General features: G+C 39.9%; 1 protein-coding gene across 1 annotated transcript in view; it reads right to left on the bottom strand.

Annotated features, from left to right (window-relative positions):
- ank2a (ankyrin 2a, neuronal) overlaps nt 1-18,269 on the bottom strand; it is a 153,675-nt gene that overhangs the window by 58,571 nt on the left and 76,835 nt on the right. The window contains exons 18-28 of the mRNA XM_088343031.1: nt 17,077-17,175; nt 12,629-12,826; nt 12,459-12,557; nt 10,817-10,915; nt 7,778-7,876; nt 7,609-7,707; nt 7,460-7,532; nt 3,610-3,736; nt 3,461-3,527; nt 1,962-2,065; nt 1,738-1,773 (exon numbers count right to left, since the gene is read on the bottom strand). Of these exons, the coding sequence (XP_088199157.1) occupies nt 1,738-1,773; nt 1,962-2,065; nt 3,461-3,527; nt 3,610-3,736; nt 7,460-7,532; nt 7,609-7,707; nt 7,778-7,876; nt 10,817-10,915; nt 12,459-12,557; nt 12,629-12,826; nt 17,077-17,175 (1,100 nt within the window). The remainder of the gene's footprint in view (nt 1-1,737; nt 1,774-1,961; nt 2,066-3,460; nt 3,528-3,609; nt 3,737-7,459; nt 7,533-7,608; nt 7,708-7,777; nt 7,877-10,816; nt 10,916-12,458; nt 12,558-12,628; nt 12,827-17,076; nt 17,176-18,269) is intronic.

The following is an 18,269-nucleotide window of genomic DNA, read 5'->3' as shown; positions in this document are numbered from 1 at the left end:
ATGACCACTTGATTCGTAAAGTTAGAATTGTGACAAGTATTTAGTGACATTTATTAAGAAACAACTCTGCTAACACCTTGTTTTGAAACCATTATTTATGACAAAAATGTTGGTCAAAATGAACTTTAAGGCTATTAAGTAATTGCGGGAAGGAGAGAAATTTTAAGTGGAATACTTGAATCACTCCGAAACCGCCAACCATGTCAGCTTCTTAAAGTTACAGTTCTCAGAAAAAGTATTTTCCCTCTGCTTTCTGTGTTTTTTTTGCCTAATTATCCCTAACAAAGGTTTCAGATCATTAAACCAATTTTAATATCACATTGAGTCAATCCAAAGCAATACAAAAGGCAGTTTTGAAATGCTTTATGAAGGCACAAAAAAATCTAGACCTATCTGCCCCATTTTGCCAGTGTCTTTATTATAGTCAATTACACTCACCTTAACTGAGGCCAGCGCGGCCAGCATTTCCTTGGTTGTTTTTTTTAGGTTATTTTGTAATGGATGAACTGTTGTCGCACTCTTTGAGTTATCATAGTTGGTCGACCACACCTGGGAACGTTTGCCACCAACTTTCTACATTTGTGGATAATGGCTCTGACTGTGGTTTGCTGGAGCTCTACAGCCTTGGAAATGGCTTTGAGACCTTTTCCGGACTGAAAGATTTCAATGCCTTTTTTCTCATTTCTTCTGCAATTTATTTGCATCGTGGCATGTCAATTGTGTTCTTGAGATTTTTTTAGCCTACTTCACTTTGTCTAACAGATTCAATTGAAGTGATTCCTGGATTCAACATTTTGAGTGATGCCTGAAAATTAAATTCAGCTTTCCCAAAACTGTGGTTAGACACAGTTACTTTGTAATTTGTGACAATTACTTTTTCACAGTGCAGGGCTGCACGGCAGTGCAGTGGTTAGCGCGTGTGCGGCACAGTTCTGAGGTCATGAGATCGAACCTCCTGTGTGGAGTTTGCATGTTCTGCCCGTGCTCGCGTGGGTTTCCTACGGGCACTCCGGTTTCCTCCCACCTTCCAAAAACATGCATGTTAGGTTAATTCGGGGGTCCAATTTTTCCCTAGGTGTGAATGAGTGAGCGAATTGTATGTCCCTGTGTGCCCCTTGACTGGCTGGCAACCAGTTCAGGGTGTCCCATGCCCACTGCCCAAAGATAGCTGGGATGGGCTCCAGCTCCCCCGCGATCCTACTGAGGATTAGCGGTGCAGCTAATGGATGGATGGATACTTTTTCACATAGGGCCAGATAGGTTTAGATATTTTTTGTGCCTTAATAAATGGAAACAGCATATCAAAACTGCATTTTGTATTTCGTCGGGTTGTCTCTGCGTGATATTATTATTTTTTTGATAATCTGAAACCTGAGTGATAAATATGCAAAAGACACATAAATCATAAAGGGGTAAATATTTTAAATATTTTACAGCACTGTATGTAATATAATTACACATTTCTTAAGCTACAAGTCTTCTTGATTGTGACATAGTACATGTGTTTTGGCTTAAATGGTGTTTCATTTACATTAGTAAAGTTTTTTTTTTTTTTTTTTTTTTTTACACAATTAGGACTCGCTATAAAATACACACTGGAGCTTTAAAGAAATGTGAAAACTTGTACATCAGCAAACCATGCATGGACAAAAAAGGACACAGAGGAGCACTTATTTTTAGTACAAGGAAAAGCACAAAGACGAAGTTAAGAAAGGGATGCAAAGCAAGGAGAATCACCTGCTGTTGTCATGGTCTAGGCAAGGAGACGAACGGCTAAAAGCAGAATACAACAACACGCCATCACCGATCACAAAGGACAAGTGTGTGCACACAGAAGCCACCAGACACAAAATAAATTGTGAGAAAACTCAGAGTTTTAAAACAGGAGTTGTGCATAGGAAACCTTGATTGGATAATATAATAAAATAAAAAAATAAGTGTATGTGTGTTCATGATCTTACCCAGAGTTCAGAAGACTTGAGGACAAGACCACGTTATCAAGGTGCTCGGCCCCCCAGCTCAAGCGGAATGAGTCCTTGTCTTGCTCCCTCGAAAGTGCTGACACCTAAAGACCGAAAAAGACCGCTGACTCATCAGGTGTTTTACTTAACAGGCACCCTAGAACCAGTGATATGGCATCATTGTCCTATGACATTTTGACTTTACAGCAGTGGTTATCAATTACTGGGGCACATGAGGCTCCATCAGAATCAAGTGGAATTGCACCTTCACTACACTAGGGAGTAGTGTAAAGCCGTGTAATGCGAAATATGCTGAATCATTCATATTGTCTTCTGATTTAAATCTGCACTAATTATCTCGTATATATTTTTTTGCAGTTTCGTGTCTGTTCTTGAGTTAATAATGCTGGCGATCTGTTTGAATCCATTATTATTTATAAAAAATGATCTAGGTACACATGTCGTTCCGCTCGCTATGGAATATGGCTTCCACCAGGCAATTGCCGATATGCTATTGGCGGATCTCTCTCCCACAATGTCTTTGTCTCTCTTCATTTTTGTTTGTTGTACTATGTTTGTTTCCACCCTAAGCTTGCAGTGATGCTGATGGTAGAAGTGAAACATGATAGCTTTGTAAAGCCTCTGCGAATCAGCGTTTTTTTGTTGTTTTTTTATGTAGAAAATGTTATTTTCTGTGGTTTCCTTAGCCTGCAGTAGGGCTAAAGTTACAGGCAAACAATTTATAACCATGGACACAAAGCTTGAGATTAAGAAGGCACATCATATGTAATATGGCAGTAACCAGACAATATGCAATTAGCTGATTTTTTTCTCTCTTCATTTATGTTTTTATACTGTGTTTATTCACTGTAGTCATAAAGCTTGCAGTGATGCTAAAAGTAGAGGCAAAAACATGATTACCATGGAAACGAAGCTTGAGATTAACAAAAAATTTGAAGTAGTCTCACAAATCGCTACCCTTGCTAAATTACATGACCATGACCAATCTATGATCGGGGCTGTTATTAATATTTTGATTTTATTTTGACGTAAACCCCACCCCCAGCCCCCTGCATCCACCTGGTACTCCACTTGACCAGCTTTAGTCACGTTACATCAAAGGTAAAAAAAGAAAAGAAAATATTTTTACTTTACGTGGATGTTAATTTTACGTTTTTCAATCATCTACACATATACTACATATAATTGGTACATACTACATATTATTTCGTTACTTTAATGTTTTTAACTGAGGTACCGGGGGTTCAGAATGCATTAGCGAGTTATCATAGGTCTCTATCCCTCACTATAACCTACTCTTAAGAAGGGCTAAATGTCATATCTTGGTAGTGTACTGTAAGACAAAACAAAAAAGTTAGATGTATTGTAATGGGAAACATTGTTTTGATAAAGGATCTGTTTGACATATGACATCATTGGAACAAATTAAAATCTTATCTTGAGGTTCTACTGTATTTTATTTTGAAGTATGTTCTTACCTGATGGCTGGTGATCATGTCCTCGATGAGGACGCCGTCCCTCTGGTGGAAGCTTTGGTGCTGAGGCCTGGGAACAACGGGATCTCGTTTAGAAATATAACAAACATTAATGTAACCTTAACCTTTTCTTAGGGTTTATTCTTCTGGACCTGTCTAAGTTGTGACTCATGTAACTGAAACTGTCCAAATAGTGACCGGGCAGGGAATCGTCACCCAGCTCTCGGAGGTCCTCGGCTCTCAGGTATTCGCCCCCATCGCCTGTCATGGTGTCCTCACCTGTGTGAAAGACAAGTATGCCATGTCAATGTTTTTTCTCCTAATCTAAATGTTTGGCCTTCACAATAATTCAGTGAGAGCATAGAGTTAGCAATGTTAGAGACTATCTATCGATCTACCCTGGTCATATCCCTCGAGAGGGGTGACCGACAGCGAGACAAACACATACAAAAAACCCAAAGAAAACTAAGAAAATAAAAAGGGGAAAAAGTAGCAAAAAAAATCACACACAAAATTTTTGGACCATGGCCAACCCAAATGCCCAAACACCCACAAGTTAAGTACCTCGGCACCCAGGTCAATCATGCTTTCGTCCCTCCAGATGAAACGGGACACAGAAAGCGGCCATTTCACTCGGGTCAGGGTGACACAATACAACAGCAGCTTTCACTGGTTTACCCCTGCCGCATCATACGGTGCCCTGCCCATCCCTTAGAACGCGTCCAAACATCCTACTATCCTTTCACGACACCTCTCCAGTGATTCCTATCACCAACAAGCGCTCGAGCTTCCATTATAATTAGACCTCTTTCCGACAATATCCATCCACGTCAATCGCGGCCTTCCTCTTGGTCTCCTTTCATTTACTTCTGCTCTGTAAATCCTCTTCAACATTCGCTCCTCATCCATCCTCTCTATCTGTCCAAACCAACCGAGTACTCTCTTATCCACACGCTTGCTCATTTCCACTACTACTCCAGTTCTGTTCAATCACACAATTGAGATACCAATAAATACCAATAAATCTCAATGTCACAATTTGATTTCTCAATCAATGCAATCTTGTCACTCCTAACATACTCCTCAAACACTTCAAACACTTCATCTCGAAAATGTTAGAGACAATAATGCCAAATCCAAACTTATATGTAAATCCGGATTCGTGTGCGTGTGTTGGTATGTGACTTAAAGGCTCCGAAACAGCTGGACCGATTTTCGTGAAAAATAATATAGTTGTACTATGGGCTTCTGGGAAATTCTTTAGGTAGGTTTTGAGTCAAGGCCACCCCTATAATTACTATCAAAATCAATAAACATCTGCTTTCATGTACAAGCGGCTTAGGAGGTGCATGTCGCTTTGTGACTCTTTGGCACGCCCAATTGGCTCCCTTGACCAAGCAGAATGCCCAGGAATGCTGGTCCATTATGCTTGTAATCCCATAAGTGCAGGACATTCACTTTATAAGTATGATACTCACCTTTTAAGTACTCATTGATACCAATGCCTGATTCGGTACATAAAATTCATTTTATACTGTAAGTGACTTAAGCAATACATATGAATTGGAACATCTATTAGCAAGAACCATTACTGTAAAGTAATTATAACAGCTATACCTGGTACAGGTATTTGCCCATCAGTAAATACAATTTAAATATTATATAGGAAAAAATGATGAATAGGAATAGAATTTAAAAATGAAAATAAATACCAATAAATAAACCAAATTATATACGAACAGAATCATAATATATGTTTAAAATGTATAAACAAATAAAAAATATAGAAAAAAATGTATAAATTACAAATGTAATAGATAAAGAGAAATGTAAAAATATAAAACAACAAATAAGAATATTATACATATATATATATATATATATATATATATATATATATATATATATATCGTTGGGGTTGTCCATCGAGTCGATGATGACCATCTTCTTTTATTTGTGAGTCTGCTGATGTTTGAACAGTCCGATCCTGGATTGTGGTTGGAGACTCACGTAAAAGAGGATACCTGCGCAATGATGGTTTTTAAAGTGGCGTAAGGGGTGCGCTTTCCCCAACGCCACTATCTTGATTGTAAAGAAGATGGTTCCAGTGGCAAGGGACACCCTAGACGACCGGCATCTTTCTACAACTGCAGGCGGCTAACGTGATCCAGGTCTGCAGGAAACCGCCTCAAAGCGTGCCGCCACCAGCTTTTGGGATCACTCTTGGTCTGGACTCTATCCTTTGACCTGTTCGGCTTGGGTAACCCTACCAGTACGAGACTCCCGCAAACAGGGACGGACAACTCGCTCGCTCATTCACACCTAGGGACAATTCGGACCGACCAATCCACCTGATATGCATGTCTTTGGAATGTGGGAGGAAACCGGAGTGCCCGGAGGAAAACCACGCAAGCACGGGGAGAACATACAAACTCCGCACAGTAAGTCCGGTAGCTGGAATTGAACCCACACAGGAGCTTCCCAAGATGATGATTGCTGGGATGGGCTCCAGCACCCCCGCGACCCTACTGAGGATAAGCGGTGCAGCTAATGAGATGATATATATATATATATATATATATATATATATATATATATATATATATATATATATAAACTGTTGAGGAAAGCGAGCTCTGCTTTGGGCACAGAGCTGGACAGCCTGACAACACTAGCTGAGAGACAGGCACTGAAAAAGCTGCGGTCGATCATGGACAATTCATCACATCCACTACACAGCATCATCTCCAAACGGAAGAGCAGCTTCAGTGACAGACTGCTGTCACAGTCTTGTTCAACGGACAGACTGAGGAGATCATTTCTTCCTCATGCCATGAGGCTCTTTAACTCCATTAATAGCCCACATTAAACCACACCCCCACATTGCATATTACCCTATTTTTATTACAGTGTGTATTTTATGTAGCACTATTTAAATAGTCAAAATCAACACGTTACACTGGGTATTTATGTATTATATTCCTTTTACTTTATTATTGTTTTATTTTAAACACAAGTGGAAGTGTGAATTCCCCTACGGGGATGGATAATCTATCTATCTATCTATCTATCTATCTATCTATCTATCTATCTATCTATCTATCTATCTATCTATCTATCTATCTATCTATCTATCTATATATATATATATATATATATATATATATATATATATATATATATATATATATATATATATGTGTATATATATGTATATATATATATATATATATATATATATATATATATATATATATATATATATATATATATATATATATATATATATATATATATATATATGTGTATATATATGTATATATATATATATATATATATATATATATATATATATATATATATATATATATATATATATATATATATATATATATATATATATATGTATATACATACATATATATGATTATATGTGTGTCATTGCCCTCACAAGTTCCCATTCATTTGGCCCCAGCTCCTGTTCGTTGCCTGATTGATTCCTCTCCTATTTAAACTCATTACTCAAGTCACTGCTGGTCACAAACTCTGACTCTCGTCTGTCTGGTCATCATCTGTATCCTGCTCGACGGTCCCTGAATTCCCAATCATCTCCGGCTCCCTGACTTTTCCCTTCCTTCGACAACGCTCTGATATCCTGCTCCGGCTAGTGACCCGTTTTTGCCCACAGAACACGCTCCGATCGCCTGCCCGGTTACTCGACCCTTTCCGCATTCCGATCACTCCGATCCCATGAGCTCCCTGCTCCTTGTGGCTAGCGAGCACCGGATCGCTGCCGTTTGTTTTCCTGCACCTGACTTCCTCGATTATCCAATAAACTTTTGTACGCGTATGGGTCTACCATCAGTTCTGGTTCTGACAACATATATATATATATATATATATATATATATATATATATATACTCAATATATGTTTATGTACATACAATATATGTATATGTATACATAATGTATATACATACATATAATAATAGTAACGTACCTTCTTCATCAGATACATCAAGGATTTCCGTCATGGTCTCTGGGACGTTGAGTTTGTGTTTTTCTGTCACCGTCTAACATTTGGAAGGGAAACAATTGTAAAAGGTTTCTGACTTTATTGTCTCAAAAATGATAAATCGAAGCAGTTACCGTGGTGGTGGTGATGACTTCTTCAGTGACCACTTTCAGTGTGTCCACCACTGAGATGTAACCCAGACGCTTTGCAATGGATAAAGCTGTGTTTCCGTTCTAAAATGGTAAAGAACATCAGTTTTTTTCTCTTGAATTAAATTTTCCACCCGTTTTTTGCATTTCTCACCACTGTGGTAGCACTTGGTTTGGCCCCGTGCTGCAGCAAAACGTTGATAATGTGTGTGTTCCCCTGTTGTGCTGCCTGGTGGAGAGGCGTGTAGCCATTCTGTAGGATAAACAAACAAAGTATCACACAAATTAAGAACTAATTTTAAAAAAATGGATAATTTGTCAAAGTCGAAGGCTTACAGTGGGACGAATAAGAATTTAGTCAACAGCCAATTGTGCAAGTTCTCCTTTTTAAAAGATTAAAAAGACCTGTAATTGTCATCACGGGTAAACCTCAACTATGAGAGTCGGAATGTGGGGAGAAAACAGAAAATCACATTGTTTGATTTTTAAAGAATTGGTTTCTAAACTAGAGTGAAAAAATAAGTATTTGGTCACCAACAAACAAGAAAGATTTCTGGTTGTTAAAGAGGTCTAACTTCTTGTATCGAGGTAAAACGAGGCTCCACTCATTACCTGTATAATTGGCACCAGTTTTAACTCATTATCAATATAAAAGACACCGTTCCACAACCACCCTTAGTCACACTTCAAAAATCTCCTATGGCCAAGACCAAAGAGCTGTCAAAATACACCAGAGACAAAATTGTAGACCTGGGAAGACTGAATATGCAATAGCTAAAACGGTTGGTGTAAAGGAATACACTGTGGGAGCAAGTGTTAGTAAAAATGGAAGACATACAAGACTACCGATAATCTCCCGCACTGTGGCGTCAAAATTAAAACAACAACGGTGAGCAAAAACCCCAGGACCACACGGGGGCAGGCGAGTTAATGACCTTCAGAGAGCTGGGACCACATTAACAAAGGTTACCATCAGTAACACAATGCGTCACCAGGAACTCAAATCCTACACTGCCAGACGTGTCTACCTGTGGAAGCCAGTACACGCACTGGGTCGTCTGCGGTTTGCTTGAGAGCCTTTGGATGATCCAGAACAGGACTGTGAGAATATGTTACCGTCAGATGAAACCAAAATAGGACTTTTTGGTAGAAACACAGATTCTTGTGTTTGGATGAGAAAGATCACTGAATTGCATCCAAAAAACACCATAATCCCTGTTACCCATGGTTGTGAAAACATCGTGCTTTAAGGCGCGGTCACACAGCCTTTCACGGGCGTATCGAGGCTGAATCACGGCCAGAAATTTCTGCCCGTGAAGGAGACGCTGTTGGACGCTTTGAGATCGCGATAAAGACGAGATACAGCCATGCTTTACACGCTGTAAGAAATTCACACGCGGTCGGCCGCGCGAAAAACTTTTGCGCTGCTCAAAACTTTAGACCACGGGTAACCGCGGGCGGCACACGTGGTACACACGAGGTAAAGACGCGGTACGAACATGCTAGGACGTGCTACGGCCGCGGCCAAGACGTGGTTACACGCGGGTAGGACGCGAAATTTTAGCGGGTAATCGCGGGTGGAGCACGGTCATAGCAGGTTTGTTCTGCGCTTGTATCGCAGTGTTATCACGTGCATTCGCGTGTGTACCGCGTGTAAGCACGGTCAAACGTGATGCAGCTGCGGTTACCCGCGATAAGGACGCGGAACAGTCGTCTGCGTCTGTTTCGCGGGCATACCACGGGTAAACAGCAGGTTTAGCCAATTTTGCACATTTTCCACCGCGTCTGCTTCACAGGCAGAAATTTCTGGCGGTGATTCAGCCTCGATACGCCCGTGAAAGGCTGTGTGACCGGGCCTTTAGGGCTGTTTTTCTGCAAAGGGACCAGGACGACTGATCACTGTAAAGAAAAGAATCACTGGGGCAATGCATTAAGCAATTTTGAGTAAGAATCTTCCATCAGCAAGGACATTGAAGATGAGATGTAGCTGGGTCTTTCAGCATGACAATGATCCCAAATACACAGCTAGGGCAACCAAGGAGGGGCTTCGTAAGAAGCATTTCAAGGTCCTGGAGTGGCCTAGCCAGTCTCCAGGTCTCAACCCTGTAAAAAATCTGTAGAAGGAGTTGAAAATTTGTGTTGCCCAACGACAGCCCCAAAGCATCACTGCTCTAGATGAGATCTTATTTCCCACCACGACTTGCATATTAATTGTTTAAAAATCAAACAAGGTGATTTTCTTGTTTTTTCCACATTCTGTCTCTCATGGTTGAAGTTTATTCATTTTAACAATTACATGCCTCTAATAAATTCATGTGGGAGAACTTGCGCAACTAGTGTGTGACTAAATACTTTTCCCCCCAATGTATATGAGAGACCCGTGCCCTTAAAATCTCTGGACGCTTAGTCTATGAATCTCTTCAACTCATTTTCTTGTCTCACACTTTATTACAACACTGTTAGTCTATTCAGGTACTATGATTGAACATTTTTTTCTCATTCTTCTCTGCCTTACTTCTCTAGCAAAAATAGAGTATCGTACATGAAACCTGGGACAAATGGCCATTTTCACAGGTAAATTAATGACATTTTATCGAGCCCGACAAGATCTAGTGAAAGCCCCTACCCATCACTATTCAGGTTGAAACATATTCTGCGATCCATTAACCCGGATCACAAATTGCTGTGAGCTAGATTCGGCAGAGCGCATTTTTTTTTTTTGCTGACTATACTGTATTTTCATCCAAAATGAACTGCACACATTATCCCCAATCTCATATTGGGCGAGTGAGGACCGGTAAACGGCACTTATGTCGGAAGGCGTTCTGGCCCTCTTAAAACAAAATGCACGGTTATGGCCATGATCCAGTATCCCTAATAGACTTTTGCTAAAACCGTGGGTATGCGAAATACTTCTTATTTTTGTTATTGTGGCTCATCTAAAATGAACTGCACTGTTTTGCCTGTGATCCATTAATCTCAGTGGACTTTTCCTTAGAGCGAGGGCCGAGAGAGCACATTTGTGTCATTCGTGGTAACTCTTTTTTCCTGTTCGTTCCGCCAAAAACAAACAGCATCAGTGCAGCCGGAGGCAGCAGAGCACATGTTAAAAATAGGGCTGCGAAGGGCTACTTTGCAGGTTTGTGAGTGTTTATAAAAGAAAACATGAACAAAATATTAAAATATGGCTTACTTTGGTTTTGGCGTTGACACTGGCACCTTGCTGTAAAAGGAAGTTGACCATTTTGGCATTTCCATAGTGACAGGCTACTATTAGGGGTGTGTAGCCAAGCTGAAGATTGAATAAAAAAAAACATTTTTCACCTCGTCAAACTGATGAGAAACTTTGTAGAACATTCAATGGGCATTCTCTCAAAAGAAATATTGCAGTAGTGACTTTACACCAGCAGGAGACAGAAATCCTACTACTCAGCAAAGATTTATTGTTCTGTTCTGTTGTTCTTTTAAAGCCCCAGAGTGTAAAATTTGACCACTAGATCACACTGTGATATCTGGTGTGACCAGTACCAAAAAGCACAAAGTGGTGGGAAATATGGCAGCGACCTAAGTGAGGAGCAGGCACTGGATATTACAAACTCTCCATTCGAGTATTATTTTTTAATTATCTAAATAATGAAATCATGTATTTGAATAATGTTTGAATAATGTATATGTGTTTTTTAAATGTATATATACACATGTGTGATGTTATATTTTGTCCATCAATACTCGTTAATTAATGACTGATGCTATATTTTTGTGCTTTGCCTAAATAAAGCCACAATTGATAGTTAACATATAAAGAAAAGTGTAAAAAAGCAAATCCAGTATATTCAGCGTGTCCACCGTTTCTGTTAGACAGACATTTTCAGCCCTAAAAAGAATGAAAACGACAGGATAAGCTCGACATTTAGCATTAGCTTCAACGACAATAGAAATGAACACCTTGAATGAAGTGAAACCTTCTTGAAAAAATAAAAGAGCGTGGATTTTGTGTTCGAATAGAAAATAATTTTGGTGAGTACAACGTGGCGGTATTCCTAAATAATACTGCAATTTTTTGATGTTATTATTGATGCATTTTTATGTATCACAGCTGTAGTTGCAATAACGATTTTATAGCCATAAAATAGTTATTAAGGGTTGGATTGATTCGGCAAAACATTCAACCTAAAAAGATACAGTAAATATAAATATAAAAAGAAAAAAGAACAAAAACTGTGGAACGAAAAAAAGAGAAAACAAAAAAGCATTTTCCCTTAATCATTATATTACGAATAATAATGTAAAGTTATGTACAAAATGAATTAATAAAGAGAAATAGAAAAATATTTATTATTCTACTAAATTATAGTATAATTTTTTTTAACTCTACCACAAGATGTCGCTGTGTTGTGTAACTCATTCAAACTTTGACCCTTATTCATACTAAGCAACTTTAATTTCAACTTCAAGGAACTCTGAATCTCCGAAAATTAATCAAAAAAATGTTGATTAAAACATTGACTGGCTACAGCAAATAATCAATGTAATACAAAAATAAACTTTACATTTGTTATTCAAAACACATCACAAATCACGGGAAACAAATGAAAACAATTCAAAGATGTACAAAAAATAAGATACAAAACAAGTTTAAACTCTCAAAGTCAATAAGACAGAATCCCAGGGGAAAATGTGTGTCCTTTGCGAACTAACTGGCTAATTGAGCCAGAGTGAAAAGGCGTGTGTAAACTGCACGGTCCGCCACTGATTTATTATATCTGTGTGGGTGTGTGTGTTTGTGTGTGTGTGTGATAAACTATGACTGCTTTACAACGAAATGCCACATGTACCTTTGTTTGCTGGTCAAGGTTAGCATCATGTTTGGCTAACACTTCTGCAGCGCTAACCTTGTCCTCTTGAGCTGAGAGATGCAGAGGAGTCAGTCCACTCTGCAAAACAAAAAAAGACATTGTGTGAGAAACTATGATTGATTAAGCAAGCATATAAGTATCTGTTGTACCTTTGTGGCTGTGTTGGCGTGAGCACCTTTGCCCAGGAGCAAGGCAGCCATTTCGGCATGTCCCTCCTGTGCAGCCAAGTGAAGCGGACTGACGCCCTGCTTGGTCAGAACGTTGGTCTCGGCACCGTACTGCAACAGCGCTAGTGCGATGTTAGTTTGGTTCTTCTTGGCTGCAATGTGGAGGGGAGTGTAGCCATTCTGTAAGAAAAACAAAGCAGTCACTTTGCAGTGTTTTCCATATGAATGTAGATTCTGGCGGGACGTCAAGGTTTAATTGGAACCGCCAGAGTCTCGTAAACTTTTTATAAAAAGCATTATAAAAAATATGTAATTCCTGCAAGCCTTTGGAAATACCTTGCGTCTTGGTGAGACTACTATGCGCTTCATTTCTATATGAACCGTAGGGAAGCAGTGTGCATTACTATCGTACTACATAATATTACATCCACACAATGTTGTTCGTATAGTGAGAATAATTTACCAAAAATTATAAAATATATTACAAGCAAGCACTGCGTACAAATGCTTTAAAGCCCTAGTATGTAATATTTGACCAACTGATCTCTAATGCCAACGAAAACCAGTGCCAAGGCATGCAGAAGACGACAGACAAACACGATGGCTACCGAAGGGATAGTTCATGTATTTTTGCCAGGTATTCAAATCAATTTTTATATTTTTTATACTGAATGAAAGTATTTGTACCACCAGGTGGTGGAGGATTTAAGTTTTGTCAGTTTTAATTTTACTTGTGGCCATTTTTTTCCTTTGCTGCGTAATAAAAGATTGGATACAATGAATTTATATACAAAAAATTACATATATTAAATTGCAGGAATTAAAGACCTACCTGTGCCTTTTATATGTTTTAACAGCAAAAGACTTTATGTTATCACCACAAGATTATTTTCAACAAAAAATATGAAAGCCACAAATGATGAAATGCGTATTGTACATTTTGGAACAAAATCCTTTTTTCCTTAGAGATTCAGGATTTAGTATCAGTATTGTCACACATACGGTACTGCCAGTCATTTTTGTGGTCCCGATCATCTCTAAAGAGTAGTATGACGTTGCACCCTGAAAAACAATGGCGACCACATGATGACGGTGCTGTATCTGAGTCAGATCAGGAGGCTTCTCCTGCTACTAGTAAGCATGGAAAGCGCTATTTGTATCATCCGTTTCATGTGGGAGGGATCAGACCCCAATCCAAAAAAATGTCTGGGAGAAGATGGGCGCCTCCAGGCTGTACTTGCCTAAGACATACAGTGGCTTGCGAAACTATTTGGCCCCCTTGAACTTTGTGACCTTTTGCCACATTTCAGACTTCAAACATCAAGTTATAAAACTGTAATTTCTTGTGAAGCATCAACAATAAGTGGGACTTAATCATGAAGTGGAACACACTTTATTGGATATTTTAAACTTAAAAAAAGAAAAAGAAAAAGTGGGTGTGCAAAATTATTCAGCCCCATTGAGTTAATACTTTGTAGCACCACCTTTTGCGGCAATTACAGCTGCAAGTCGCTTGGGGTATGTCTCTCTGTGTTTTGCACAACGATAAACTGATATTTTTGCCCATTCCTCCTTGCAAAACCGCTCGAGTTCAGTGAGGTTGGATGGAAAGTGTTTGTGAACAGTTTGTTTTCAGTTCTTTCCACAGATTCTCAATTGGATTGAGGTCTGGACTTTGACATGGCCATTCTAACACCTTGATGTTTATTGGCAGTAGTGCCCCTACAACCCTGGCAATTAAGGGATCTGTCAGCCGGGATATGAATGCAATTTTGAATAACTTTTAGATTTCTCATTATATAAATGATCGCAAACGTCATGACGTGTATTTGTCAGTCAGATCGAATCATGGCCAGTCAGCCCCTACCCCCGTGCTAAAGCGCAAACTCCCGCTTACACATTGCTACTTGGTTATTGCTCCACACTTGCAAAGATGACATTGGGTTATTTGTGATGGGATTTGACACACCTCAACAGAGGTTTCAAGGGGGCACAGACCTTAAAGAAGGAATTTTTGATATCAACACGTTTGTTGACATTTAGTTTCCACCACCACGTCAGGTTTGTTTGTTCTGTGGTCACTTTGATCCATGCATTTTCAATTTCCTGTTCTGCCTGTTGTTTCTAGTTTCTTGTTTGGACACTTTGTTTGTTGCTAAGGGCCCGGTCACACAGCCGTTTGCGTCTGTATCGCGGCTGAATCACGGCCAGAAATTTCTGCCCGTGAAGCAGACGCTGTTGCCAGCGGTGGAAAATGCGCAAAATTGGCCAACCCGCTGTTCATCCGTGGTATGCCCGCGAAACAGACGCCGGCGGCTGTTCCGCTTCCTCATCGCGTCAGTTCCACGTCCTTTCCGCGTGTGGACCACTGGTATAAAAGCTGCCGAGCCGGGCTGTAGAAATCATAACCGCTCAAGACACAGTCCCGTGAAGATCAAGATTTCAAGCTATGGCACCGAAGAAGAAGCCAATATGTTATTATTGTAATAGTTTTTCATTTTTAGTTTATTATCTTGTTATGAAATGAACAGAAATGTCAAGAAATAAAAATGGATTAAGACGAGGTCACTACGGTGACGGGGATCCATGTTCACCCCTTGACGTCTCGAGCACAATTGACGTGTGCTCGGCAAATCGCGCTGAATATACGCGGAGAAAGGCGTTTGACCGTCACACGCGTTACACACGCTAATTCACGTGATTCAGCAGCGATACAGACGCAGAACAAACGTGCTATGACCGTGCTCCACCTGCGATTACCCGCTAAAATTCCGCGTCCTACCCGCGTGTAGCCGCGCCCTGGCCGCGGCTGTAGCACGTCGTTCCGCGTCTGTACCGCGTCATATCCGCGTGTGTACCACGTGTGCTGCCCGTGGTTACCCGTGGTCTAAAGTTTTGAGCAGCGCAAAACTTTTTTGCGCGGCCAACCGCGTGTAATTTCTTGCCGCGTGTAAAGCACGGCTGTATCTCGTCTGTATCGCGATCTCAACGCGGGCAACAGCGTCTGCTTCAAGGGCAGAAATTTCTGGTCGTGATTCAGCCGCGATACAGACGCAAACGGCTGTGTGACCGGGCCCTAAGATAGCTAATTTGCTACTGGTCTGTTATTAAAAACAATCCCTTGTTTTGAGCACCTCTGCCTGCAGTTCTGGCCTCCCCCACATGGAACATTTTGGCCCGCCCCACCTGCACCGTGATTAGACGGCTGGGCGAAATGTGGCACTGACGACCAGCGCATTTTCCCAAGTTGAACATGATTAAACTTTCGGCGACCTGAAAATTTCTTTGTGCGCCGAGCGTTCGTTGAAGAAAACCTGCCCAGCAGCCTCTCGCAATTCCTTTGCAAGCAATTAAAAAAAATTCCTCAGATTAGGAAGACTCTTTGGTGAACGCGGGGCTTAACTGTAGCTCGTAAGTTGTCTGTTACAATTACCTGCTTGAAGAAGAAATAGCATCCTGTCATAGCATCAATCACAAACGCAGCAGTACAGATATTTAATACTAACCAATACAACTATTATATTATAATAAATAATATTGGTGATATGGTCTGTTTACTCGCTAAAGGTCGTTGGGGCGACCGGGAGGGTGTGTCTTGGGCAAGTACAGCTTGGTGGCGCTCATCCTTCTCATGCCAGTTTTTGTGGGTTGAGGTTTGGTCCCAAATGTGAAACAGATAGTAATGTTTTTTTCATAGTTACCAGTAGTAGGCGAAGCCACCTGAACTGACTACAGATACAGCATCTTCATCATGTGGTACTATACCATAAAGCATCGTCATCGGAACAACACTGGTTATCATTAGTTGAATTAAATGACGAGCAGATTTTTCTTTTTGGTCTGCATTCATGGTCTGCATTTACATAGTGCTTTTAGAGTCACTGAAGACCTCCCAAAGTGCTTTACAATGTGCTTCACACTTTCCGTTTTACACACACTAACTAACCGATAGCGGCGTCAGCCATGCAAGGCAACTACCCGCTCATCGGGGGCACTAGGGATTCAGTGTCTTGCCCATAGACACGTCGACATATAACTTGGAGGAGCCAGGAATCGAACATGCAACCTCTTGATTCCAGCGCTTTACCCCCTGAGCTACTGCATGCAGCCCAATTATACTCCTGTTTGGCATTAAACTCCTGTATGTTTTACCATGTTTTTTGGGTGTGACTTCTTTGTTTTGTCATTGCCTTTCCCAACTGGTGTATTTATGTTTCAAAGATTATCAAGGGCACACATTCATCTTGGATGTAGCTTATTGATTTTGCTCTTAGACTGCACCAGATCGATGTGTTTGAAATTAAGTTGTATAAAATATTCTTCGGAGAGCATGCCCCTGGACCCCCTTAGACTCTCCACCCACCAGGGCCACACACATTGCGATAGGTAACACTGCGTTGTAAGGATATGGTCTAGGATTGAGTCCTGACCTTTGCTGTAGCATGAGGAGAGGCCCCTTTGTCCAGCAGTAAGAGTGCTACCTCCTGGTTGTCATAATGTGCCGCTACGTGCAGTGGTGTGAGCCCGTTCTGCAAGAACAAGTGTTTGGTTACACAATAGGCAAATACACTGCAATTATTTATGTATTTATTTATTGTAATTTATTTTGGCTCTCGTAAACTCTTCCATGCACGTTGATAAATATAGGTTTGACATACTTAAGTATTCAGTAAGACTTAAGATGAGCAATATTACATATCTTGTAATACAGCGCAACACAAAAAAAGATGAATACAAAAATATATATTTTGTACAAATATTTTAAGTTATTCTTCTGTATTTGGAACTTTCTTTCCGCTACAGTATACATTACCCTTAACCCTAACCCTAACTATACTTTTCATTTGAAAAATCATACAGTACTTAAATATCCATCCATCCAATATCTGCACCGCTTATCCTCAGTAGGGTCGCGGGGGTGCTGGAACCCATCTCAGCTGTCTTCGGGCAGTGGGCAGGGGACACCCTGAACTGTTTGCCAGCCAGTTGCAGGGCACACAGGGACAGACAATTCGCTTGCTCATTCACACCTAGGGACAATTTGGACCTGCCAATTAACCTGACATGCATGTTTTTTGGAATGTGGGAGGAAACTGGAGTGCCCGAAGGAAACCCACGCAAGCACGGGGAGAACATGCAAACTCCACACAGGAGGTTAGATCTCATGACCTCAAAACTGTGCCGCATACGCGCTTACCACTGCGCCGCTGTGCTGCCCCAGTAGTTAAATTATTTTTAATAATTTAAAAAAATAAAAACATATGAATAAATAAGAAATTCATATTACTAAAATATTTCTATATTAAATTTCATAATATTTATGTAATTATATTATTATTCAATTTTATTTCTTGTTTTGGTAAAATAATACAACAACAAAAATAACGCAATTTTCAGACAGCTTTGCTATTGCTTTACAGTTTTACAGAGCTTTACAGAGTTGTTTTGTTTTTGTATTTTATTAGGAAGTACAAGTGAAAATATATCAAAATATATCAAAACAACAAAATAATACTTTGGCAAATTTTTAATTGGGGAATGATTATATTTTAAGTATGCAAATCATAAATAATACAGGAAACGTGGCTTTTATTATTCAATATTTTACATAAACACTGACAGA

This window comes from Urocampus carinirostris, chromosome 8, assembly GCF_059441175.1.
Source record: "Urocampus carinirostris isolate Australia breed hairy pipefish chromosome 8, RoL_Ucar_1.0, whole genome shotgun sequence".
In the NCBI taxonomy this organism is placed as follows: Eukaryota; Metazoa; Chordata; class Actinopteri; order Syngnathiformes; family Syngnathidae; genus Urocampus; species Urocampus carinirostris.
This window is presented reverse-complemented; position numbering and strand designations above follow the sequence as displayed.